This window comes from Dendropsophus ebraccatus, unplaced genomic scaffold (assembly GCF_027789765.1).
Source record: "Dendropsophus ebraccatus isolate aDenEbr1 unplaced genomic scaffold, aDenEbr1.pat pat_scaffold_683_ctg1, whole genome shotgun sequence".
NCBI lineage: Eukaryota > Metazoa > Chordata > Amphibia > Anura > Hylidae > Dendropsophus > Dendropsophus ebraccatus.
In genome coordinates, this window is record NW_027210282.1 from 63,368 (window position 1) to 84,973 (window position 21,606).

Genomic DNA, 21,606 nt, shown 5'->3' on the forward strand with positions numbered 1-21,606 from the left:
TGGGCAGCTTCTCACTGAAACACCAGTCTTTACTGATGCATCTGCCTTTTTGGATATAGGAAAAGATCACTTATGCTCATCAGGAAGAGAAGCTGCCCTGATGATCTCTCATGGCTCAGGCAGCATAAAAGTGATGACAGATTCCCTCTAAACACTGATTTCCAGCATGTCTTTTGTAATGTTTTATTCCGATCTTGTAAAGTGGTGATGTACTGCTAGGATGTGCTGTCACTTTAGGTTCGGTGGGAGTCAAAGCTACTGTTGCAGCCTCTACAGTCTCAGCATTAGTGAGGTCCCAGAGGTCAGTCGCCACCATAGTTACAGTCCTGTGATTCCAGCAGCCTCTGCACTATATCAGACATGTAGTAGCTGCAGTGTAGCAGGGGTGACAAGTGTAGCTGCAGCTCTACTCTATCTGTACGGACAATAATGACTTCCTATGGGGGATTAGCAGCAAGAAGTCTGTACTGTGCTTTGAAGAAAAGGCTTCATAGCGTTACTTTCATAGGGGGAACAAAGAGCCTTATGAAGATTTTATTTCCCATTTGGAGGTTAAATAAACAATAATTATAATGCATTTCTTATTGATTTTTGGTCCATGCAGAACAGGCTGTGCTACTTCTCTTCCATGCTTGCAATTCCCATATCACATTGATTTGGTAGTGATGCCAAAGTGTAGCTGCCTAAACCATAATACTAGATATAATTTTTTTTTCTTATTGTTGTTGTTATGCGGTTTGAGACCTACCCTGGTTCCTTGTATGACATATTGGTATTGAGCTACAGTCATGGTAGCAAATCGCTGTGCTCCCAGGGGGGTAGAGATTAACCCCCCTAAGTCTCTTGTTTTGTGCAGATACAGCAGTTATTGGACGTGTGTTTTAATTATAATTATAACGCTTAGGTGGATATTATAGAGGATTACAGTCCGGACGTCTATTACATTCTTCTTTGACTCCTTCTAATGAAATATCTGTGATCTATAGGTGCTGTGACTTTGGTTTTCACTAAAAGAATAAATGAGGCCTGTCTGGGTAGATACTTAGAAGCCTAAGCATTATAGGAAAATACATAGTCACCCTATTTTCAAGGGATTTTCCACTGTTTTTTTGTGAATGTTTCGTATGTTAACCTTCCATTGTTCTGTCGCACATAGATCTGTGTTCATGTTCTTCCACCAGTCAAGTCAACTAGTAAAGCAAATCCGCCTAAAATCTAAGGCCAGTTTCCTTTCTAGGTCCATAGCTGGAGCGCCGCTGGTTGATTCCTACTGGATTAGATATTTGCAACAGGGAAATACATGAAGCCAGACCTTAATCTCAATATTCTCTTTCAGCCCATTTGCTTATGTGGATCCTTTGCATTGTAACATGGCCTATTTGTACCTTGAACTGCTTAAAGATTCTCTCAACGAGTATGCATATGCAGCAGAGCTAGCCGGCCTGAACTATGACCTCCAAAATACCATCTATGGGATGTATGTAAGTACCTGAAAACCAAGGCGGATACCAAACCAGCTCCTTCGCTTCCTCCCCTGGTCCCTGTCATGGGTGGAAGCCTCCGGCTTTTAGTCCCTTTTTGTAGAACCTACTTTTCTTTTTTTTAGATATAATTTACAGGGAACCAACCTTTTCATTACCTCTCTGGAAATTTTAGCCGATCTATATTATTGTGCAGTCCAGACACCATCCCATCCCCTAAGACAATGTGATTGTGAAGCTGCATATTCATACTCTTTGGTCAAGGGTCCTCATTGCACGTTCACCTCATTGCTTGCATTATCAGATTTAGTGCATCTGTTCTGTTTAGTTTTCTTTTTTTTTTTTTTCTTTTAGCTTTTTTTGTATCTTTATTTTTGTTCCTTTTTTTTCCCCCCATTTTCTTTTATGTTAGTCGTTACCTTTATGCTGACCCCCTCCATTGCAACATGACATACCTGTTTCTAAGGTTATTGAAGGATGATTTAAAAGAGTATACATATGCAGCCCGCCTCGCAGGTGTCAACTATGGCATTGCATCAGGAATGAATGCAATTCTTGTAAGTAAAAATTCTCCAGGAAGCAGCGACTTCCCATCAAGGCATGAAAAGGCATATATATAATTGTGTGGGGTGCTTATTCTGGCTTTACATATATATATGGACAGAGGTTCCCCCTTCTCAAGGGCTTTATGGTGCATTAAGGAATGTAAATTATAAGAATTAGCAACTAGTAGCCACATTGTGTCTTGAATGAATGCAATGTTAGGGATGAAATCACATATCAATATACTAGGTTTTTGTACAAGTTGAGGCTCAGATCAATTTTGAAGGGGTTGTTCGGGAAAACAATGGCTGCTATGATTCCGAAACGGCATTACACCTAAGCATGGTTTGCGTCTGGTTTTGCACTTCATTGAAGCAGCTGAGCTGCAATACCGAGTACAACCTCTAAACATGTTTGGCGCTGTTTTTTTTGGAAACAAGTAGTTTATGCTTTCTTTATCCCAGATAACCCTTTTAATCTGTATGGCAAGCTTACTACTTAGAGTTGAGTTGAACATGCATGTTAGTTTGGGGTGACAATAAAAGTATGAGCTATTATTATAGAGTAACTTGCATAATGTTGCTGTAGTCACACACAGAAAGTCATAGTAAATTTGAGGTTAATCCCTTACACTGACATACAGAAGGCTTAAAGAGTCACTGTCGTTAATTTTATTTTATTTTTTTTTGGCAGAAATCAATAGTCCAGGCGATTTTTAAGAAACTTTGTAATTGGGTTTATTAGGCAAATCTGCCATTATCTGCATTTAAAAAGCCTTTTCCCGCCCCCCCCCCTCCTCTCTTTTCTGTCATCCACTGCTCAGAATCAGGAAATCTCGACAGTTTTTTTTTATCAGTTGGATCCTGTCTGAGCTATGGAGGGGGGAGGAGAGACGGAGGAGAAATGCCGGAAACAGAGAACAAAAGATTACACCCCAGGGGGAGCTATTCAGAGGTCAGAGAGGTCAATGATGACTGCAGAGGAGAGAGCCTGTGATGTTGCTGTAAATTAACTTTGTTGTCCTGTTTTGGTGCCTTGTTTCCCTCTCTCCATAGGGAAACCATGAAGACAGGGGGGAGAGCTTCAAACTGCTTTTTCATGATAAAAATTCATTTTTCGACTAATAAACCCAATTACAAAGTTTCTTAAAATCGCCCGTACTACTACTGATTTCTGCAAAAAAAAAAATTGACAGTGACACTTTAAAGGGAAACTATGTCCCTATAGCGCACAGGGCGCCGAGGTTGAAGAAAAGTTTCTTACCTTCATCCTCAGCATGATTTACGTTTTAATAGCAGTTTGTTCCCTACGCTAATAAGTTGTTTGGTGCACTGGGGGGTGGAACTACCTTCTGTGGCCGACCCTCCCCTCCTAATGAATATCAGCAAGCGGATTGGTACACTTAGGGTGGTAGTTGTGCCCCCAATTCATAAAAATTACCTTATTTACATAGGAACAAATTAGTAACAAATTATTAGCAACTTCTAACTTCCCTTCATCCTCTGTGCCCCATGCGCTATAGGGCCATATCAGTAGGTTGGATGCTTCTAACCCGCTGATCGTTTTCCTTTAATATAGAGTGCAGCATGACACTAAAAGTGCGGGCCGCTCCTAGGCAGAATTCTGAATCTTTCTGTCAGTCATCCCAGAGGGGTAGTGTTTGTTCTTGTTTGGGGGCATTTTCTAAGTTGATCCGAGTTCCCTGTTGCTATGATCTCTGTGATCACCTGCAATCTGGGGACGAGTGTTCAGTTTCCCTACAGCGCCACCCTGGTGGTGGGAGTGATTCATTATTGTGATACCAATGAGTTTTCAGCGTAATGCATAGTCATAGCCCAGATGACATGAGGCTGACACTTATATCCTGGAATAAGTGAGGATACATTTTATAAACCCCCTTTAACCCACATAGTTTTTTGAGGGATTATAGTATTTTTATTCAAAAATGTTGTTAGAGGTTAGTAAGAAATTCCTTAAAGCTATTCCCTGAAAATGGTGGAGGGGCCCTTGTGATGCATGACATTTCATCACACACTGGATTAATACTACTAATCCGAGGATCTGTTTCTTGAAGTATGATATAATATAGAAGAAAACGCAGGAGAGGAAACAAAACTAAAAAAATTCTAAATGCAGATCATTTTTTTTGAGAGGTAGAGGATGAGCTATTCCAGTACCAACCTTTGGGTGTGATATGTTTCCTTCCGCTAACCCTGACATTAATCACAGGGATGACTCCTCTCTGCTTGATGGTGCATGTGACCCTAACCGCTGCCTTTGCTTCCTCACACACGCTCAATGCCTGTTGGGTGCAGTACAGTTTACTTGGTACCTACACACAGGACACCATTTTTTTTTTCCAGGCAGACCACCGTATCTGAGAATGTTAAGTATGAATTCACTAGGAAATAAAGTTAATAAGTTTTTGAGGATGTCTATCTGGAAGTATTTAGTTGTCCTGTAGCATAGGAGTCCTCTGATATCATTGTAATGTGGATGCGCTGAGGCTTCCGGAGCAAGAAGCGTAGGTTCATTCATTTTATTGCTCAGACTAATTTGTGGACTCTATAAGTGGGGTACTCCTCTGTTGTATCAGATAGCACTAATGGGCTGTTTAAAAAATGGCCACTCTGAACTGATTACCTTTTTAGCTGAACAAGTAATAATTATAGGGGTAGTCTGCCTATGAAAATGACGTCCTGAGTGTAATGCTCCATATTAAAGGCGTTGTCCAGGCATACCCTCCAGCATGATCTGACATCAGGCAAGGAGAGAGACAACAGCATGCCGGGCAGTACTGTTGTTGAGGTAAGAGTCTGACAATCAGGGAGTATTGTGCATTGAGTCACATTAATTTTTAAGGGGTTATCCAGCGCTACAAATACATGTCCACTTTCTTCCAGAGTCAGCACCACTCTTGTCTCCAGTTTGGGTGGGGTTTTATAACTCAGGTCCATTGAAGTAAATGGAGCTTATTTGCAAACCGCACCTGAACTGGAGACAAGAGTGGTGCTGTCTTTGGAAGAAAGTGGCCATGTTTTGTAGCGCTGGAGAACCCCTTTAATAAAACCAGCACAATGCTGTGAGTCATTTAGTGGCCTCTTACTGTACTGCCTAACATAGTTGTGTCCACACCAGATGTCTGGTTGGCCTGAAGAGAATAGGTCGCCATATAATTAGATTGATGTGAGCCAATCCCATTGATTTCATCAAGTCTGATTTAACCAGCTAATGTTTAGGTTGGTGTCCTAATGCCTCATTGATAGTGTAGGAGAATGGGGGGGGGGGACTGGGAGGAATAGCTGGTATGGCCGCCTTATGCCTGGGCAATTCTTTTAATTCTACACTAGTGAGTGGGATTCAGACTCCCATTATAACTGCAGATGCTTGTCTCTTGTGCTTTGGGGATGTATTGATCTGTCCCCTGTTTTCCAGCTGTCTGTGAAAGGTTACAATGACAAGCAGCATATCTTACTCAAGAAGATCATAGAGAAAATGGCCACGTTTGAGATAGACGAGAAACGCTTTGAGATCATTAAGGAAGCGGTAAGTCATTGTCTGGGGATTGTATAGCTGTTACCTCCTTAATGTAGCTGATGTTGGTTCCGTTTTCTGCTTCTCTTCTCATCCAGCATCCCTCGGAAGGCATTGCATTTTTACTATCCTTGCGTAGTGATACTACAGCTTGGCGACACTTCAGATTCTGGAATTATATTAGTTGTATAAAAGCAGTCATGGTCTTGGAAGATTTCCCCCTCTGCATCCATCAGAATGGTGGATAGGGCAGATATCAGTATACATTACACAGTAATCCCTATGGGAATAAAATTGGCATGCCTTTTGCCGTTGCCTTTACTTTTCAATGTCTACACTCCAGTGGAGTATGGCGACATATAGTTATTACATTGTAAGATTTTTTTTTTTTTTTTTTTTGCAGTACATGCGTTCCCTGAACAACTTCCGTGCAGAACAGCCTCACCAGCATGCAATGTATTACCTAAGGCTGCTAATGACTGAAGTGGCCTGGACCAAAGATGAGCTCCGCGAAGCTCTAGAAGGTGAGACTTTTTTGCTGGTATTACAGTAAGTGTTCTAGAAACCTAAGTAAAAGCAACAACAAAGCCAGACATCTTCAAGGCACAGACATCTCATGGGCTGGTTCAATCTCAGTGCAGAATGCGGCTTCTGGAAAGGCTATTTGTATGCTGTTGCCGTTCGGCAGTCTGACCCTCTGTGATCATACACTTATTTAGAGATGAGCGAACCGGGTTCGGGTTTGAGTCCATCCGAACCCGAACTTTAGGCATTTGATTAGCGGTGGCTGCTGACCTTGAATAAAGCCCTAAGGCTATGTGGAAAACATGGATATAGTCAAGAGTAGGAAGCTGGAACCAAAATCGACAAAAACTTGCCATTTTAGCAACCCAAAATGTCTCTGGACATATAGAAATAAATCACAATGGTGGAAAAATCCCTACAACACAAAGCATAAAAGCTACCACTGGATTTTTCCTCATCCTCTGCTCCTTCACTTTCCCATGTTTAGTTTAGTTGCAGGACTGTATTCTAGACATTGTGTGAGCAGTTCTGCACTCTCTGGCCATAATCACATGACAAGAGTTTGGGTCTCCTTCAGCAATTGTAGTGGATAGGTCCAGTGTATTTTTTAATAACCTCATCCCAGCTCTTCCGTTTCTGGCTTTGTACAGTGTGTTCTTTTTCTTCATTTCTGCACAGACAGGATCACGTTCATTTATTCTTTTTCTAGAATATTGCATCACTATCTCACTGCTTGGAGTCCGTTTGTTTGTGCCGCGGGTGATATTTGCCGCTGTTCCGTTTTCCAGTTTTATAATACTTCATTTGCCTTCCCAGCAGCCCTATAAATCATGTTCTCCGCGCTTCAGAGAGCGCAGCTTTATCTGCCTACACCACCTGAATGAGCCAAGCTATTTGCTCTGGAGCGTAAACACATGTGCCGGAAGATTGCAGAGTGTAAATGCAGAAAGTGGGTTAGAGGCGTGGGCTTCACTCTTCTCTTTTAATACAAACAGTCCTTGTTTTTTGTTTACGGCATCTAAAAGGGTTGTCAGAGAAGCAAAGGCAGTTTTCCATACCAGTAGGGGTTAAGGTTACAAACTACTCTTCAAAAAACAGATTTTATTTTGGGTGTTCTCAGTTTGAGGCCATGTTCACACTTTGTAAGTGTGTCGGTGTCGGAAAAGATCATCCCGGCCGGTACTGCCGGGAATTGCTGCCGATGAAAGCGGACACGGACGCATCTGTGCGCGCCCGAATCCGAATTCCCCGCTGCTCACAATGGAGCGTGCGCCCAGAGCCACACGCTCCATTGTGGGAACTCACAGGTATGAACTGACATTTATACGCTTCGTCCGGGATTCCTTAGGAGGCAGCACTATGTAAGTTCCATAGTAATCCTGGCTGTTGTTACAACGGCCGTGATTACTACGGAGCGTACATAGTGGGAACATGGCCTTAACATGTGTTTCTCATAGATGACCTAATGAATAAAACTTTTCCAGGGCTGTAAAGCTGACCGACTAAGGTTGTGTTCACACATTAGTTTCATTGTGTTAGTGCATCATTTATTTGCAGTTCTGCATCATTTCATTGGTTACTGCAGTGAAACTCTGTGTGTGAACCTAGCTTTAGGCTACATTCACACGTTCCGTGTTAGGCACGGAACACAGACGTAGAATGCCTGTAATGGAATTCTTCCCCTGCCCGGGCAGCATCTGTGATAAGATGCTGGGAGCGGGGGAACTGTACAGATATGCGTCGCGCTGTGATGAATCAGCCGTGCGGCTCTGTCATTACAGCGCGGTGCATATGCATACAGTTCCCCCGCTCCCAGAATCTTATCACAGATGCTGCCAGGGCGGGGAGAGTCCGTTACAGGCATTCCTCGTCCGTGTTCCGTGCGAAACACAGAACGTGTGAATGCAGCCTTACACGCCTGGTCTCTCCCCTCCCTATACACATGCAGTGTGCATATACATTTAGTGAGGAAGGGTAACTTGTCTTATGGTTATGGCCAGCTTTACATTGGTGACCTATCCAAAGTGTATGGTACTGAATTGCAGAACCAGCAGCATATCATGTTGGCAAATGCCAACAGAGGTTATACCTCAAATATAGGCCTGTAAATTAGAGCCAATCTTTTACCATCACTGGATCATAGAGGTGGCGAGCATACAAAGATACACATGATCATTCGCTGGCTGATTGCTAGCCCTATTGCCATTAAAACTTGTATTACCCCAATGCACCTTTAGACTATGTTCACATACTGTATAAACAATGGCAGTTTAACGCTAGCTACGGCCGGAATTAATGATCATGTTAGTTCCGAACATAGGTGGTGTTAAACAACAACTGTTCACTCTGAGTGGCCTTTTTTTTTTTTTTACAGCATGGAAATAGTGTTGAAAAGGGGAAAAAAGTTGCAAATGACTACCATTATATTTACAGCTCGTGTGCTCGCTTATGTGTCTCTATGGTAACAGACTACAAACACACAATGTGTAGTCTGATCTTGGTCATATGCTTTACCCAAACATACATTCATTGAATAAGGTATAAAAATATAAAGAATATGGCAGATGGGTTTATGACTGTAAATAGTTTTGCCCTATACTTATGTCTACAGGGTAACCGACTACGCATTGCTGTATATATTCTGACCTTGCAAAGATGATTTTTTTAATTTATTTTTTATGTGCACTGAACCCGGAAGCACGGCAATACCAGGTCAATGCCCCGGAGAGGACAGAACAAGCTTTTTTTCCATCTATTACCTAAAATGATTAATACGGTGTTATAGACAAACCTAACACGTCACCAGTCTTGGGGTGTATTTGGATGCAATAGGTGTTATATTGGATGGCCATTAGCTCTTTAGCACTCTCTGATCACGTCACGTATTTATTGGTTGTAGACATTGTCGCAGGGTAGTAGCTGGCTTTAATCCTTCCTAATCCTCCCTACTGTAATCTATAAAATGTGATTATACAGACACACATTGCCTTGTGTATTATTGCCGGTGGCCGTTACTGCTGCGCTTATGTTGGCTATGTAAAGGGTTTACCTTATAATTCACTTTGCTCCCATAAAGCTTAGATGGTTGGCACCGGATAATCCGAGAATCCTCTATAAGGACTGTGTTCTTGTTTTTCCTAGATGTTACCCTGGCCCGTCTCAAGGCCTTCATTCCTCAGCTGCTGTCCCGCTTACACGTTGAAGCTCTTCTCCATGGAAATATAACAAAGCAGGTTGGTTCTTTATACTGTATACAAATAAAGGGTGTCATGCACTAGTAACAGATGGATGCTGTATACCCCACAGCTGCATATGGTTTTGGTAGTGCACAGATGTGTTAGAAGGAATATTGTAGTTGTGCATAATTCATTTCCATTTCGCATCATAACATTGTGAATAAGTACTTGAATATGCAGTCTTATTCATGAAAGTGAATTTAGTAATTAATTTTTTTTTTCTTCTCTAGACGGCAGTAGGCATCATGCAAATGGTGGAGGACACTCTTATAGAGCATGCTCACACAAAGCCCCTGCTCCCTAGTCAGCTGATCAGATACAGAGAAGTACAACTACCCGACAGTAAGTGACAGTATGTCCAGCAAGTGATGGTCGCAGAAACCTATTGGTATCTAATTCCCTGTATTCTTCCCTCTTATAGAAGGCTGGTTTGTCTATCAGCAGCGGAACGAAGTCCATAATAACTGCGGCATTGAGATTTATTATCAGACAGACATGCAGAGTACATCCGAAAATATGCTTCTGGAGCTGTTCTGTCAGATCATTGCCGAGCCCTGCTTCAATACACTGCGCACCAAGGAACAGCTAGGTGAGTGCTTCATGACCCTGTCTACTGACCTGTGACTGCCAATAAGCAATGGGTATTTTACACTTTTTCTTTATAACACTAAATGCTTGAAGCATACCGGTCATCATTCACAACCCCTATTGATATGTTAAAAAAAAAAAAAGGATAGTGTCCCTTTTAAAGGGGATTTATCATCAGAAAATTACCTACTGCTTAAAGGGGTGCTTCCATTTGCCTATACAGATGCTGATATACGGCAGGCGTGAGTAGTAGAAAATTTGGTACAGGTAGTGGCCCGCCACCTAGTTAGCGAGCATGGCGCATACCTGGAAAAAAGTCAAACATATAACTTTTCCTGGGCCAGTCTTTGATGGGTCCCAATGCATCTGTCTGCTTGACTGCAATAAAATAAATGCACCAATAACATCACAACTTCTCAACTTGAGGAACATGACTGTGACTTGATGTTGTCTTTCAAATGACCTTGAGCAGCACATATGGCGGGATAGGATGACAGTCATGGAGACCTGTATTCCCTCACCTAATCTGTGAGATGCCATTAAATCTCTAATTTCTGACAGATTTTCTGTCTTGCTCTCCAGCTTTGTTGTCATCGTTTTTTTTTTTTTTTTTTTCTTCTTTTCTCCATTGTATTTTGAAGGTTATATTGTGTTCAGTGGCCCCCGCAGGGCAAATGGAATCCAAGGCCTGCGATTTATCATTCAGTCGGAGAAGCAGCCACATTACTTAGAGAGCCGGGTGGAGGCATTTTTGAAAACCATGGAGAAGTCACTGGAGGAGATGACAGATGAGGCTTTCCAGAAACACATCCAAGCTCTAGCTCTCCGGCGACTGGACAAGCCAAAGAAGCTGTCCGCTGAATGTGCAAAATACTGGGGGGAAATCATCTCACAACAGTATCACTTTGATAGAGGTAACACTGGCACACAGGGAAAATGGGATTTATTATCTCTTCTGCAGGTCATAGGTTAACATTCGAGATTAGTGAATAGTGAAATATTCGATTTGAATAGCTCCTGATATTCGTATATTCAAACGAATATCGAATACCTTTATAGTCTATAGGAGAATAATACTTGGGACCTGGAAATCAATATTCGACCACTAGGAGGTCACCAAGTGCACAATGACACCTCAGGAAATGATGCCAACATCTCTGGATGCATATGGGACCGCAGGGGAAGCATGCCTGGCTGCATCTAACACTAGTGATGAGCAAACATCCCAAATTTCCCAAGTGTACGCCAAAGATTCCCGAACAAATTATGTACGTAAAGTAGAAGTATATGTTTCAGTCTAGCAGTATGCACTTGCATACGTATCAGGTCAGGTGCAGTGTAAAATACGTAGAAACGAAAATTAACGATAACTACAAATCAGTAGTAGCAAGATAACAGGTATTATCCCTCACTCACAGTATACAGCCGTATACACTATCAGTAGATTTCTGAACACACTGCCTGTCTCACAACAGCTTCTAAATCTCTGTTTTTTATACTTTTAGCCCTAACAAGGGCTTTTGGGGGTTCCTTCCTACCTAACTTCACCTAAAAGCTTCCTCTCCCTGGTATACAGTCTGTCCCTCTCTAGCTCCAACCAGCAAGTGACACAATTCTGAAATCCCCTATTCTTAAATTCAGGAGGTGCCGTAGTTTAGCCAGCCAATCACATTTAGAGGGGTTTTTTTTTTTTTTAAGTCCTGCCTATTCCTAGTGCATGTCACTGCTGAAAAAAAGTGCCGAGGTAGGGCAAATCGAATTTTTACTGCGTTGGCATTCGAATATTCGAAACGCATTCGAGTCGCTCGAATAGTGTACTATTCGATCGAATAGTATTCGTTCATCACTAGTTAACATGTCCTTTTTGCCCATTGTAACCAACAAGAGACCTATAACACTTCTGTGTACCTGCTGTCTAGTATATCATTCATAATCATTCCTGCCTATTGGTATATAGCAACAGCAACTCCTGATTGGAGACAAAGCTAAGGTGAGGATTTCCCTTATTAGGGGGCTGCTCCAAAGTGATCTATACAGCATTGCAGGAAAAGGTGACACCAGTAGATGGCAAAATCAATAGCAGTTCAGCCTCCCTCTCCCTGTAGATTGTCCTTTGCACAGGTCTCAGAGCATGCTAACAAATGTGTCCCATATAAAGAATAGGGTTTTTAAAGATGTTCATGAGGCTTGCTGTAAATCATGTCATTAAATGCTATTAAAAACAGCTTAAGCGTGATGGCTGCCCTCATATAATATACTTTAAAATAAATCAGAAAATAAAAACCACTTAGAGAAAAGAACAAATTCCAGTATCTGACATTAGCACAGTCCCTTTTATGTGACCATGGAGGGCCATGCCTGTTGGCTCTGACATTATATTTAATAACTATATAAGTATTCTTTTCTTACATCAAGCAGGTCATTTACATATACAATAAATTGAATCTAGGAAAACCCATTAAAGTCGCTGAGAATCCATTGCCCTCATTTGTGTGAAGGAGCTGATGTCTGCATGTGGTAACAAGATATATGAGCTAGAGGTTGCAGACTTATGGGATCCCATGTGTCTCTATATCTTGTAATAAGTGGGATTATTAGGAAGTGATTTGTGTCCATCAGTCTATGTTCTTTGTATATATACTGCAGCGTGGACACAAGCCATCTCCAGTGAAATGCTGCTTGTTTTGTTTCTGCAGATAATGTTGAAGTGGCGTATCTGAAAACTCTGGTCAAGGATGACATCATCAAATTTTACAAGGTAGGCCAACATTGATCTTACGCCTAATGTATTGATCTGACGGAGAAAAATTCTCTAGTCTCATTACTTATTAAATACTGCAGTCAGGAGCAAGCTGTGCGCTTCAAGCCAGAGCTGCTCCTCTCAGCATGAAATTTGGGTAATGAAAATTATAATGTACATGTCCTACGTATATGTCTGGAATACTCCAGTGTCATAATGCAGCCCTCACAGTACTGATTCTTTTCATAGGATATATGTTTCCAGTATGGAAAGCAAGGGGGAGGGTGGTTGGTTTGTTCTCCCCACTTAGCAGACTGCCCAGACTATGCAATGCAAAACATAAATGGACAGCGCCTCCAAAAATGACATAAATGCACAGATACACACACATATTTAGCAGCACCCTGCAAGACACTATACAAGACATAATAAAAAGTAATGTTTCCTCTGATTCTCCTACCTTATTTATATTATGTTAAGTTATTTCTGGGAAATCCAATATAGGTTCACTCTAACAATCACTGGAGTTTTCAAGGGTTGCCCAGCTTTCCTAGCCAGTGTATCTAGGCATACAGAAATCATAGCATAACAAGGTAGGTAGTTGTTTGGCGTAAAGGTGAAATGCTTAAAGGTGGTACTCCGGCTCTTTAAAACCCTTTATATAATACAGCCTTTTATAGTAAACCTTTTATTACCTCACCATCCACCCCTGGGTGTCTCCGGGTCCCTAATAACTGCTGCCATTTTTGAAACACTGACGTCCCACTCAACCAATCACTGACTGAGATGGGATAGTGGCACAGCCATTGATTGGTTGAGTGGGATGTCCGTGCCAAAATAAGTTCATCTGGGAAGTGGCACTTGTCAGTGAAGACACCACAGAAGGAGCATGGTGAGGTAAGAATAGCATGCTGCTTATATAGTACTGCCCTTTATGTAAAACACAAGTTTTAAAGTGCAGGAGTGCCCCTTTAGAGGGTACCTATCATTTAAACAAACTTCTAACATGTCATAGTGACATGTCAGAATTTTGTATCGGTAGAATGAAGGGGCAGGCATGCTCAGCAGTGCACACTCTGCTTCTTAATCTGTGTCTCACTGCTAAAATAGCCGTTGACGGAATTATAATGGAGCCCTATGGAACTTCTTGTACAATGATTATGAGAAGTTCCATAGGGCTCCATTATATTTGTGTCAACTGCTACTTTAGCAGTGAGACAGAGATGAAGAGGCAGAGAGCGCACTGCACCCCCTTCATTCTGATGATCGGCAGGAGTCTTAACACCTGGACCCCGACCGATACAATACAAACCTCTGACATGTCGTTATGATATGATGGGTACCCTTTAATGCATGTAAAGGGTTGGCCTAAATTAATAAGATGTTGGCTATTCTCAGTCAAACAAAGGTTGGAAACTTTAAGACAATTTCAATGTGCTGTGTTTCCATGGTTACAGACTACAAACAAATCTTGGGTAGTCGGTCTGTAGTGGGAGAAAAAAAATGTGTAAAAATGTGTATATGCTTTTGAAGCAATATGTGTAAAATCCTTTTAATGTAGTGGATGTTTCACTTCCCCCCCCCCCCCCTCCCTCCATGAAGATGTTTACTTGACTGTGTGACCTGCAGACTGTATCGTGATCACTCTTTTAATGGCGCTGGCATGTTATTAATGGAGGTCTCTAGACCTCTCGGTGACATACATCATAATTTGAGGAATAATGGAAAGTAGTAATAGAAGTTCTATATTTGCCTCCCAATCTTTGTCTTGTATAATGCCGGTTTGCTGTACGAGTTGTTTCCTGGCAACGCGATTTGCATTGAACGCACGCTAGGGAATTAATTTTGTGACTAATCTTAGCTACCAGCAAACTACACGTCCTTGTCTACAACATCCAGAAAGACAGAGCAAGGTCACAAAAGTGAATGAAAAAAAAACTCTCCAAATGGTTTTACATGAAAAGTTCTCAGGTTAAATAAGGTTTCAGTTCTGTCGATGTGACCGTACAGCAGTAATAGGTTTGGTTTCTTGTATTTTTCAGGATTTATTATCTGTGGAAGCTCCAAGAAGACATAAAGTATCTGTGCACGTGCTCGCTCGAGAAATGGATTCATGTGAGTATTTGTCGGGTACCCTCATGGTAGAAAAGGTGTTACCGTCAGTAGTTAACCTGTTCCATTGTTTGTGCCCAGGTCCTGTTGTAGGGGAGTTCCCAAGTCAGAATGATGTCAATCTTGCTCCAGCACCCGCTCTTCCACAGGTACAAACCTGCATTGTAACTTACTATACTGACTGTTTCAGCTTTATAGGACCCTATCCAAGGTGGGTTGTTCAGCATGGACCACCACAGAAAACTTCATTTTTTAATTAATGAGGTCATATAATTCATAGGAATTCTGATAGACCAGGCTGCTTCAAAGAATAGATGGCCCATTAAGATCCATTGTACAACTGTATAACAATGCACAGAAACGTGAACAGAAAGCAGTATTTAAATATTGGTTAAAATAGATAGATTACACCGGCACTACAACTCCCAGCAGGCATAGATATCAGGTCCTATATCCACATATGATGAGTTCAGTGGTGCTCAGCTTGGTTATAGGACAGTCCATGTGTGAATAAGTAAAGATAGATAATATCCAGCGGCACTCACCATAAAACTTGATCTTTATTCAGTATTAGAGATGAGCGAACCGGGTTCGGGTTCAAGTCCATCCGAATCCGAACGATCGGTATTTGATTAGCTGGGGCTGCTGAACTTGGATAAAGCTCTAAGGTTGTCTGGAAAACCTGGATACAGCCAATGACTATATCCATGATTTCCACATAGCCTTAGGGCTTTATCCAAGTTCAGCAGCCACCGCTAATAAAAAGGCCGAACGTTCGGGTTTGGATGGACTCGAACCCGGTTCGCTCATCTCTATTCAGTATCCAAAAGACATACAAAACAGGAAGATGGAGACACTTCTCTCAGCCTCAGCCAGTGTTGGCCAAGGCCTCAGCTGTGAGGAGAGGCATGTCCATGTTCCTGTTTTGTATGTCTTTTGCATATTGAATAAAGGTGAAGTTTTATGGTGAGTGCCGCTGGATATTATCTATCTTAACTTATTATGGAATGAACTTACAGATGACCTGGATCCTCTTTCTTCCACAGCCCGATGTCATCAGGAACATTACAGAGTTTAAGAGGAGCCTACCTCTCTTCCCTCTGGTGAAGCCACACGTCAACTTCATGGCCGCAAAACTATGATGAAAGCAGAAGCAGGAAGACACGGAAAAGCATCAAAGCATGGAGATCTCCCGTTGGGCTTAAAAAAAACGTGTAAACCTTGTGATGATAATAGTAGGATTTTGCTAATAGACCCTTAATAGGATAAGCAGATGATCTAGTTAAAATTGAATAGGTTATTTTTAAATTGTGACGTGTCGGAAACAATCTGGATCGCAGTGCTGCGTCCTCTACAAAAACAAGCGTAATGATTATTTTTATTAATGTGTGCGTGTGTGTATATAGGTATATATAAAAACCATTGATTTGCTGTGGATAGAAAGATGTTATGAAGAGGTCCCAGTGTTGGCTTAGTGGTCATGATGATGGCTTTCTGCCTACGGAGAAACAGCATTTACATGCTGCCATTTTAAACTGGATTATATCACCAGGTCTACATTAACTCTATTAGACTCTATTAGGTATTGACTTCTGCACGGTCCGTACACGGTTGTTTTTATCCCGTTTCTTTAGCTTGTGAAGGCAGAAGGTGATTTCTGAGGTCACATAATGCGGTGTACATAGTTATAGCTGGGGATGTTAAGATTCTGCCATAAAACCATCTGACCCATCCTCATTTAACCCATACAGATACTGCATTAAAAGTGCTGGCGGACTTAGCAACTTGCCATAAATAAGACCTCATTTTACAGATACCAGGAACAAGTAGCACTAGGGGTTGTAGCAAGGACAAATAGGTTATTTTTGCAGATGTGCAAAAATAAAAATTGCCTTGGTTCCTGTGGGGGGGTGGTGTGTGTGTGTGTGTGTGTGTGTGTGTATGTATGTGTGTGTATGTGTGTGTGTGTGTGTAAAATGCATGTATAAAACTAACCTGGTACGAATATAATTATATAAGAGGGTTAAGTGAGGTAAACAGCCTGTGTGTCCCCATGACAACACTTCAGTCTGAGTTTTCTTGGCTGCTTAGGCGTTATCATAAAAAAAAATATACTGTAAATCGCTGGTTATTCATGTTTTCTTCCACACTCTTCATAACATCTCTCATACACCCCAATCTTTCATGCCGATTCCTGTGGAGCATAGCAACTTCTGCTAACTGGACTGGACAGCATAGGGGAGGCTGCCTGAAGCCCACCTGCAGAAACACACAGATATGTAACGAGTGGTAGAGATGTCACATCACAACATGGAGGTGGGTAAAGGCAGCAGGAAGTGACGGAAGGTCTTTAATTAGAACTATAATTTGTGACACTGGGAGAGTGGGCAGATATGTGAGCAATGGGGGAGGCGTTTGTAATTTATGAATATTAGAGAATTGTATAACGTCTGTGTGGGGATAATTTGGGGGTAAAAGTGTGCTTGCCCGGAGTAGCCCTTTAGCGCCATACACAAATGTACACCATGATTTTACTCATCCTTCACCACAAATCCAGATTTTAGAATCCGAGAAGTGAGATGCTGAACTATATATCAATCCATTTATTTATTTTTCCCTTTTTTTAAAAAATAAAATAAAATTTCTTTTGCATCTTGTCTCAGGGTTCCTCCGATTTTGTTACCCACATAGACTTTATAAATAAAGCTGTTTTATTTAAAATGGTTGGTTTGGTCTGTAGTTTCTTAAGGGAACAATTGATCTTAAAACCAGAAAACTTACTGTGGGCTATTGTTGTTGATGATGATGACTCTAACCCGTACTAGTAGCTGTCAGAGGGGCAGGTTGCTGCATCATAAACCTTCCTCCACTGCTGTACCTGTATTGGAGACCAGATAATCCGCACCCTTTTTCACTGGGCTACAAATTTTGGTTGGTCCCAAAGGGAAGATAAAGAAAATTGGTTTATTTGCCCCCCATCCCACAGTTTTTAAGATTTTTCTAGCAGCTCTTGAGCGCTAAATGGTGCACTACATGCCATAAATCTTACTGATACCAGGTAATCTTTTAAGATTAGGGCTACACAGTGTCATGTGACATAACATTTTGGTAGTCTAGTTTGGTAGAAAGTTGCACAAATTATTTGCTTTAAATGAGAAGAGGTGTACGCAGGTTGGAGGCGCATGCACCTTACATTGGGGTTGTGATGATATAATACTATGTGACCTGCCACCAAAATTCTATCAAAGTTGGATTCTGGGCATGCGTTGCAGCTGCACGGTCATGCTTATTGCATTAGTTATTAAAGTCCCTGTATTGCCCCAACCAAACTTTTTCTTCAGTTGGATAAAACTATTTTAACTTTTTCCTAAAAGAGCTCTATGTTCACCTGGTTCCCTGCATCCATTTCTCATCCTCATTTTATGTCTTTAACACCATGGATCTGTAACATCTCAGTTTACACTTGCAGGACAGTATATAGTATATAGCGGTGTATCGGATACACCTGAGCAGGTACCTGGAGGGCAAGGGTTGCTATGTATGAATTCTTGAACCAAGCACTGCTGCTGATGCACAAGGATTACAATTTACTGTTTCTTGAAAAGACATAATTCTATCATTTACATCCACTCTAAACCGAGCCTTACTAGACCTTGGTGCTGCCTTACTATATGTTTAAAAATCTGTCTTTTCACCGTTCCGAATGTACCAGTCGTTTGTTAAGAGTTGTAAAGTGTTATGCAAAGTAAGGGGGTTGTCCAGCCCCAGAAAAAATATACACTGGCATAGGGTGATGTACAAATGAGTCATACTCACCTGTCCCAGTTCCCCTGTAGCTGCCAGTCCAACAGACCCGGACCCTGCTCATCACTGCCACACATTTACCTTTTTTTTTTTTTTTTTTTCCTGTGGCTGGACAACTCCTTTAAGAATAAGATTAGTCAATGACTAGGGAGTTGTTTTAAAGAATGGCTATGGGGGATAGAACAGAATGTTATCTAATGTTGTCTTTTGTTTTGCCTATTTCTTTTATTTTTAGGGTTGCTATGCTTCTACCTTCATCTGGATGCCTGATGACTGTAGAACTTTATAGAGGAAATTTTTCCCCTTTACCCTTACACTAGTTGTCCCTCTGTACAATCGATTTAAAGGAAATCTGTCGACTCCATATAAGCCGCGCTGAGCCTAGCAACGCCTCCACTTAAAGCAAGATTTAAGACATCCTTACAACACACAGACCACAAATTTTCCATGTACATCTGAAAAATAATAGGTCAGTATGGAGAATGTGGTTATGCTAGCATAAACAGGGACCCTGTTACCAAGACAATGCCATCTAATCTATAATGTTTTAGAGCTGAAAGAGTTTAAGGGGAACTCCACGTAAGAAGAACTGTTTTCTATTAAAAATACATCATATTACATAAGTATATATTATATAAGTTATATGCATGTGTCTATATAATCTATTACCATATCTGTATGGTTCTGCCACACTGGTAATTAATTGAAATCCAGGAAGTGAAAACTGGCCTCTGTGCCAATTCACATTGTCTCCTGCTCCCTCTGCTCTCCCACCTTTGAGGCATGGAATCTTTGTCTCACATTGTGTGTGTTTGCTGAGCACATAATGATGATGCAGACAGGGCGTGATGTCACAGGAGACTTGGCCCCCAATCCCATGAGTGATTCACAATCTCTCACCAGCCAGAAGCAGGTGCTGCAACTTCACTGATTGTGCAAAAGTCTGCCGTGAAATTAGGGCTGTGTTCTCACATGTTGGAGCTTTATTGCAGTACTGCAGCGTCTTCACAAAAATAATGCAGTAACGCAATTAAATGATGGTAAACAGCACAGAGGATCAGAGCCGGCACTGCCATCCCCACCTGGACAAAAAACAAAGCATAAACAGTATATCTGATATTATCTTACACGGGATAAAGTCCTTATTGTGGGGCTCAACCTCAAAGATAAAAGATGCTTGATCATAATATGTGCGTGCTTTACTTTATTCCAATATCTGTGTTACAGGTAGTATCACAATGAAACTGCAATGTGTGAACACAGCCTAGATGTTCTGCAACAGATTTGAGCGGGGAATGGGTAGGGTGGAGGACTGTGATGAACAGCTGAGGGCAAGCAATGCATTCTGGAACCTGTAGTCCTGTGTACAACTGATAAACCAGGAAGTACAGCCATAATACAGAAAAAAAAATAAAAAAAAAAAAAAAATGGATTTTTGCAGTTTCAGAACTGGGTTAGATTTTTTTTTTTTTTAACCTATACCTGGAGTTTCCCCTTTAGGGTACAAACCCACTTGACGTATTGCTGCGTGAATCAGTCTAAAAATAAGCAGGCAAAACGCAGGTTGGCTTTATTCAATTGTTCTGCGTTAAATACGCAATTGCGTATTTTTGAAGCGTGAAAGCTTGTTGTTAGCAAAGCATCAGTTGTTAACCTGTGCGAAAAAACGCATGTAGCTTCACGCTTCAAAAATACGCAATTGCGTATTTTAACGCAGAACAATTGCATAAAGCCTTAAGCAGATTGATATACCATATATCTTTGTAGGAAAAGACCTAGTATAACTTGTGGATTGAAATCTCTGCTCATTTTGTGTTAAGGAGTCCAGTGGACAGTGTCATCCGATGGACTGGACTCTTTAACATGTAATTTATTGATTGAAATCGCTGATATTTCCAAACTACAGAATCTTTTGCCATATAAAATTATTTAGATCGCTTAGGTAGCATTTTCATGGTGACTGGTTCCCTTTAAAGGAAGACAAGCTGTGCCCCCTTAGGCAAACTAAGAATTCCTGGTCTATTCCACAGGGGCCTTCCCACCATCATATGTCAATCCTGTTGATAGGGAGTCAAGGTTAATGGTGGCACAACCCTTTCAAGGATTAAGGACAGTCCTTGGTGATGTCTGCAGCATGTAGCAATGTCTCTTTTGGTAATGAGTACTTAAAGGGGTCAATTAATATAGCAATACAAAATCACATGACACCCCATTTTTAAATAAGCTTTAATATTCTTGGGAGGATACCATGTCATTAAAAATTAATTTTTATTTTATTTTTTAAATTAACATTTTAGGTACATATTTATTGACATTTTTTGTATTATTTAGGGGGGGGGGGAATTAAAAACTAGAATAGTTTGTGTTTTTAGAATTTTGTTGTGTGAAGGTATAACCAAAAATATTTTTTGTGGAAAAGTTTTATTTAAAGTAGTTTTTTTTTTTTTTTTTTATATACCGTATTTTCCGGTGTATAAGATGATCCTTAACTTTTCCAGTAAAATATATATATACTCGCTGTATAAAACTACCCCTCTGCCAACGCACACCAAATAAAAATTAATAAAAACCATCAGACCGCAGCGAGATCTGAGAGGCAGAGGAGGAGGTACAGTAATACCGGTAGGATACAAGGGCGGCCAGACAAGTAAAAGAAGTGGGGTTTTTTTCTGCACAGTGCCACTCTACTCGATCTTTTTTTCCATACGCCGGACGCCTGCAGCTCACTCTGCCTTTCATACAATTGCTGCATACAGCGGAGATGTGGTTTTTGAGCTCCCCCCAGCATATGTGGCGACTGCAGATACTCCAGTCCGGTTCCGGAGTTCCTCAGCACCCACCCTATAAGACAACACCCTGCGTATAAAACGACCCCTGACTTTTGAGAAGATTTAAGGTTTAAAAGTAGTCTTATACGCAGGAAAATACAGTATATATTTTGAAGAGGGTATGGTAAAAAAAAAAAAAAAAAAAAGGCAATTACCTAATGTGGTAAATCTTGGGGTTTTTTTAAATGAAAATAACTACTTACATTCTCAATGTC

General features: G+C 41.1%; 1 protein-coding gene across 5 annotated transcripts in view; it reads left to right on the top strand.

The window, feature by feature from the left end:
* LOC138778792 (insulin-degrading enzyme) overlaps window positions 1–16,666 on the top strand; it is a 56,946-nt gene extending 40,280 nt beyond the window's left edge. For 4 of the 5 annotated variants that reach the window (XM_069956527.1, XM_069956528.1, XM_069956524.1 and 1 more), the window contains exons 15-25: window positions 1,337–1,481; window positions 5,460–5,570; window positions 5,962–6,082; window positions 9,225–9,316; window positions 9,550–9,661; window positions 9,741–9,908; window positions 10,549–10,821; window positions 12,604–12,665; window positions 14,690–14,762; window positions 14,841–14,908; window positions 15,806–16,666. In XM_069956527.1, coding sequence (XP_069812628.1) covers window positions 1,337–1,481; window positions 5,460–5,570; window positions 5,962–6,082; window positions 9,225–9,316; window positions 9,550–9,661; window positions 9,741–9,908; window positions 10,549–10,821; window positions 12,604–12,665; window positions 14,690–14,762; window positions 14,841–14,908; window positions 15,806–15,901 — 1,321 coding nt within the window. In that variant the 3' untranslated portion in view covers window positions 15,902–16,666. Of the gene's footprint in view, window positions 1–1,336; window positions 1,482–1,893; window positions 2,039–5,459; window positions 5,571–5,961; window positions 6,083–9,224; window positions 9,317–9,549; window positions 9,662–9,740; window positions 9,909–10,548; window positions 10,822–12,603; window positions 12,666–14,689; window positions 14,763–14,840; window positions 14,909–15,805 lie in introns of all 5 variants that reach the window. The other variant, XM_069956525.1, reaches the window with a different exon arrangement.
* The last annotated feature ends 4,940 nt before the right edge of the window (window positions 16,667–21,606 follow it).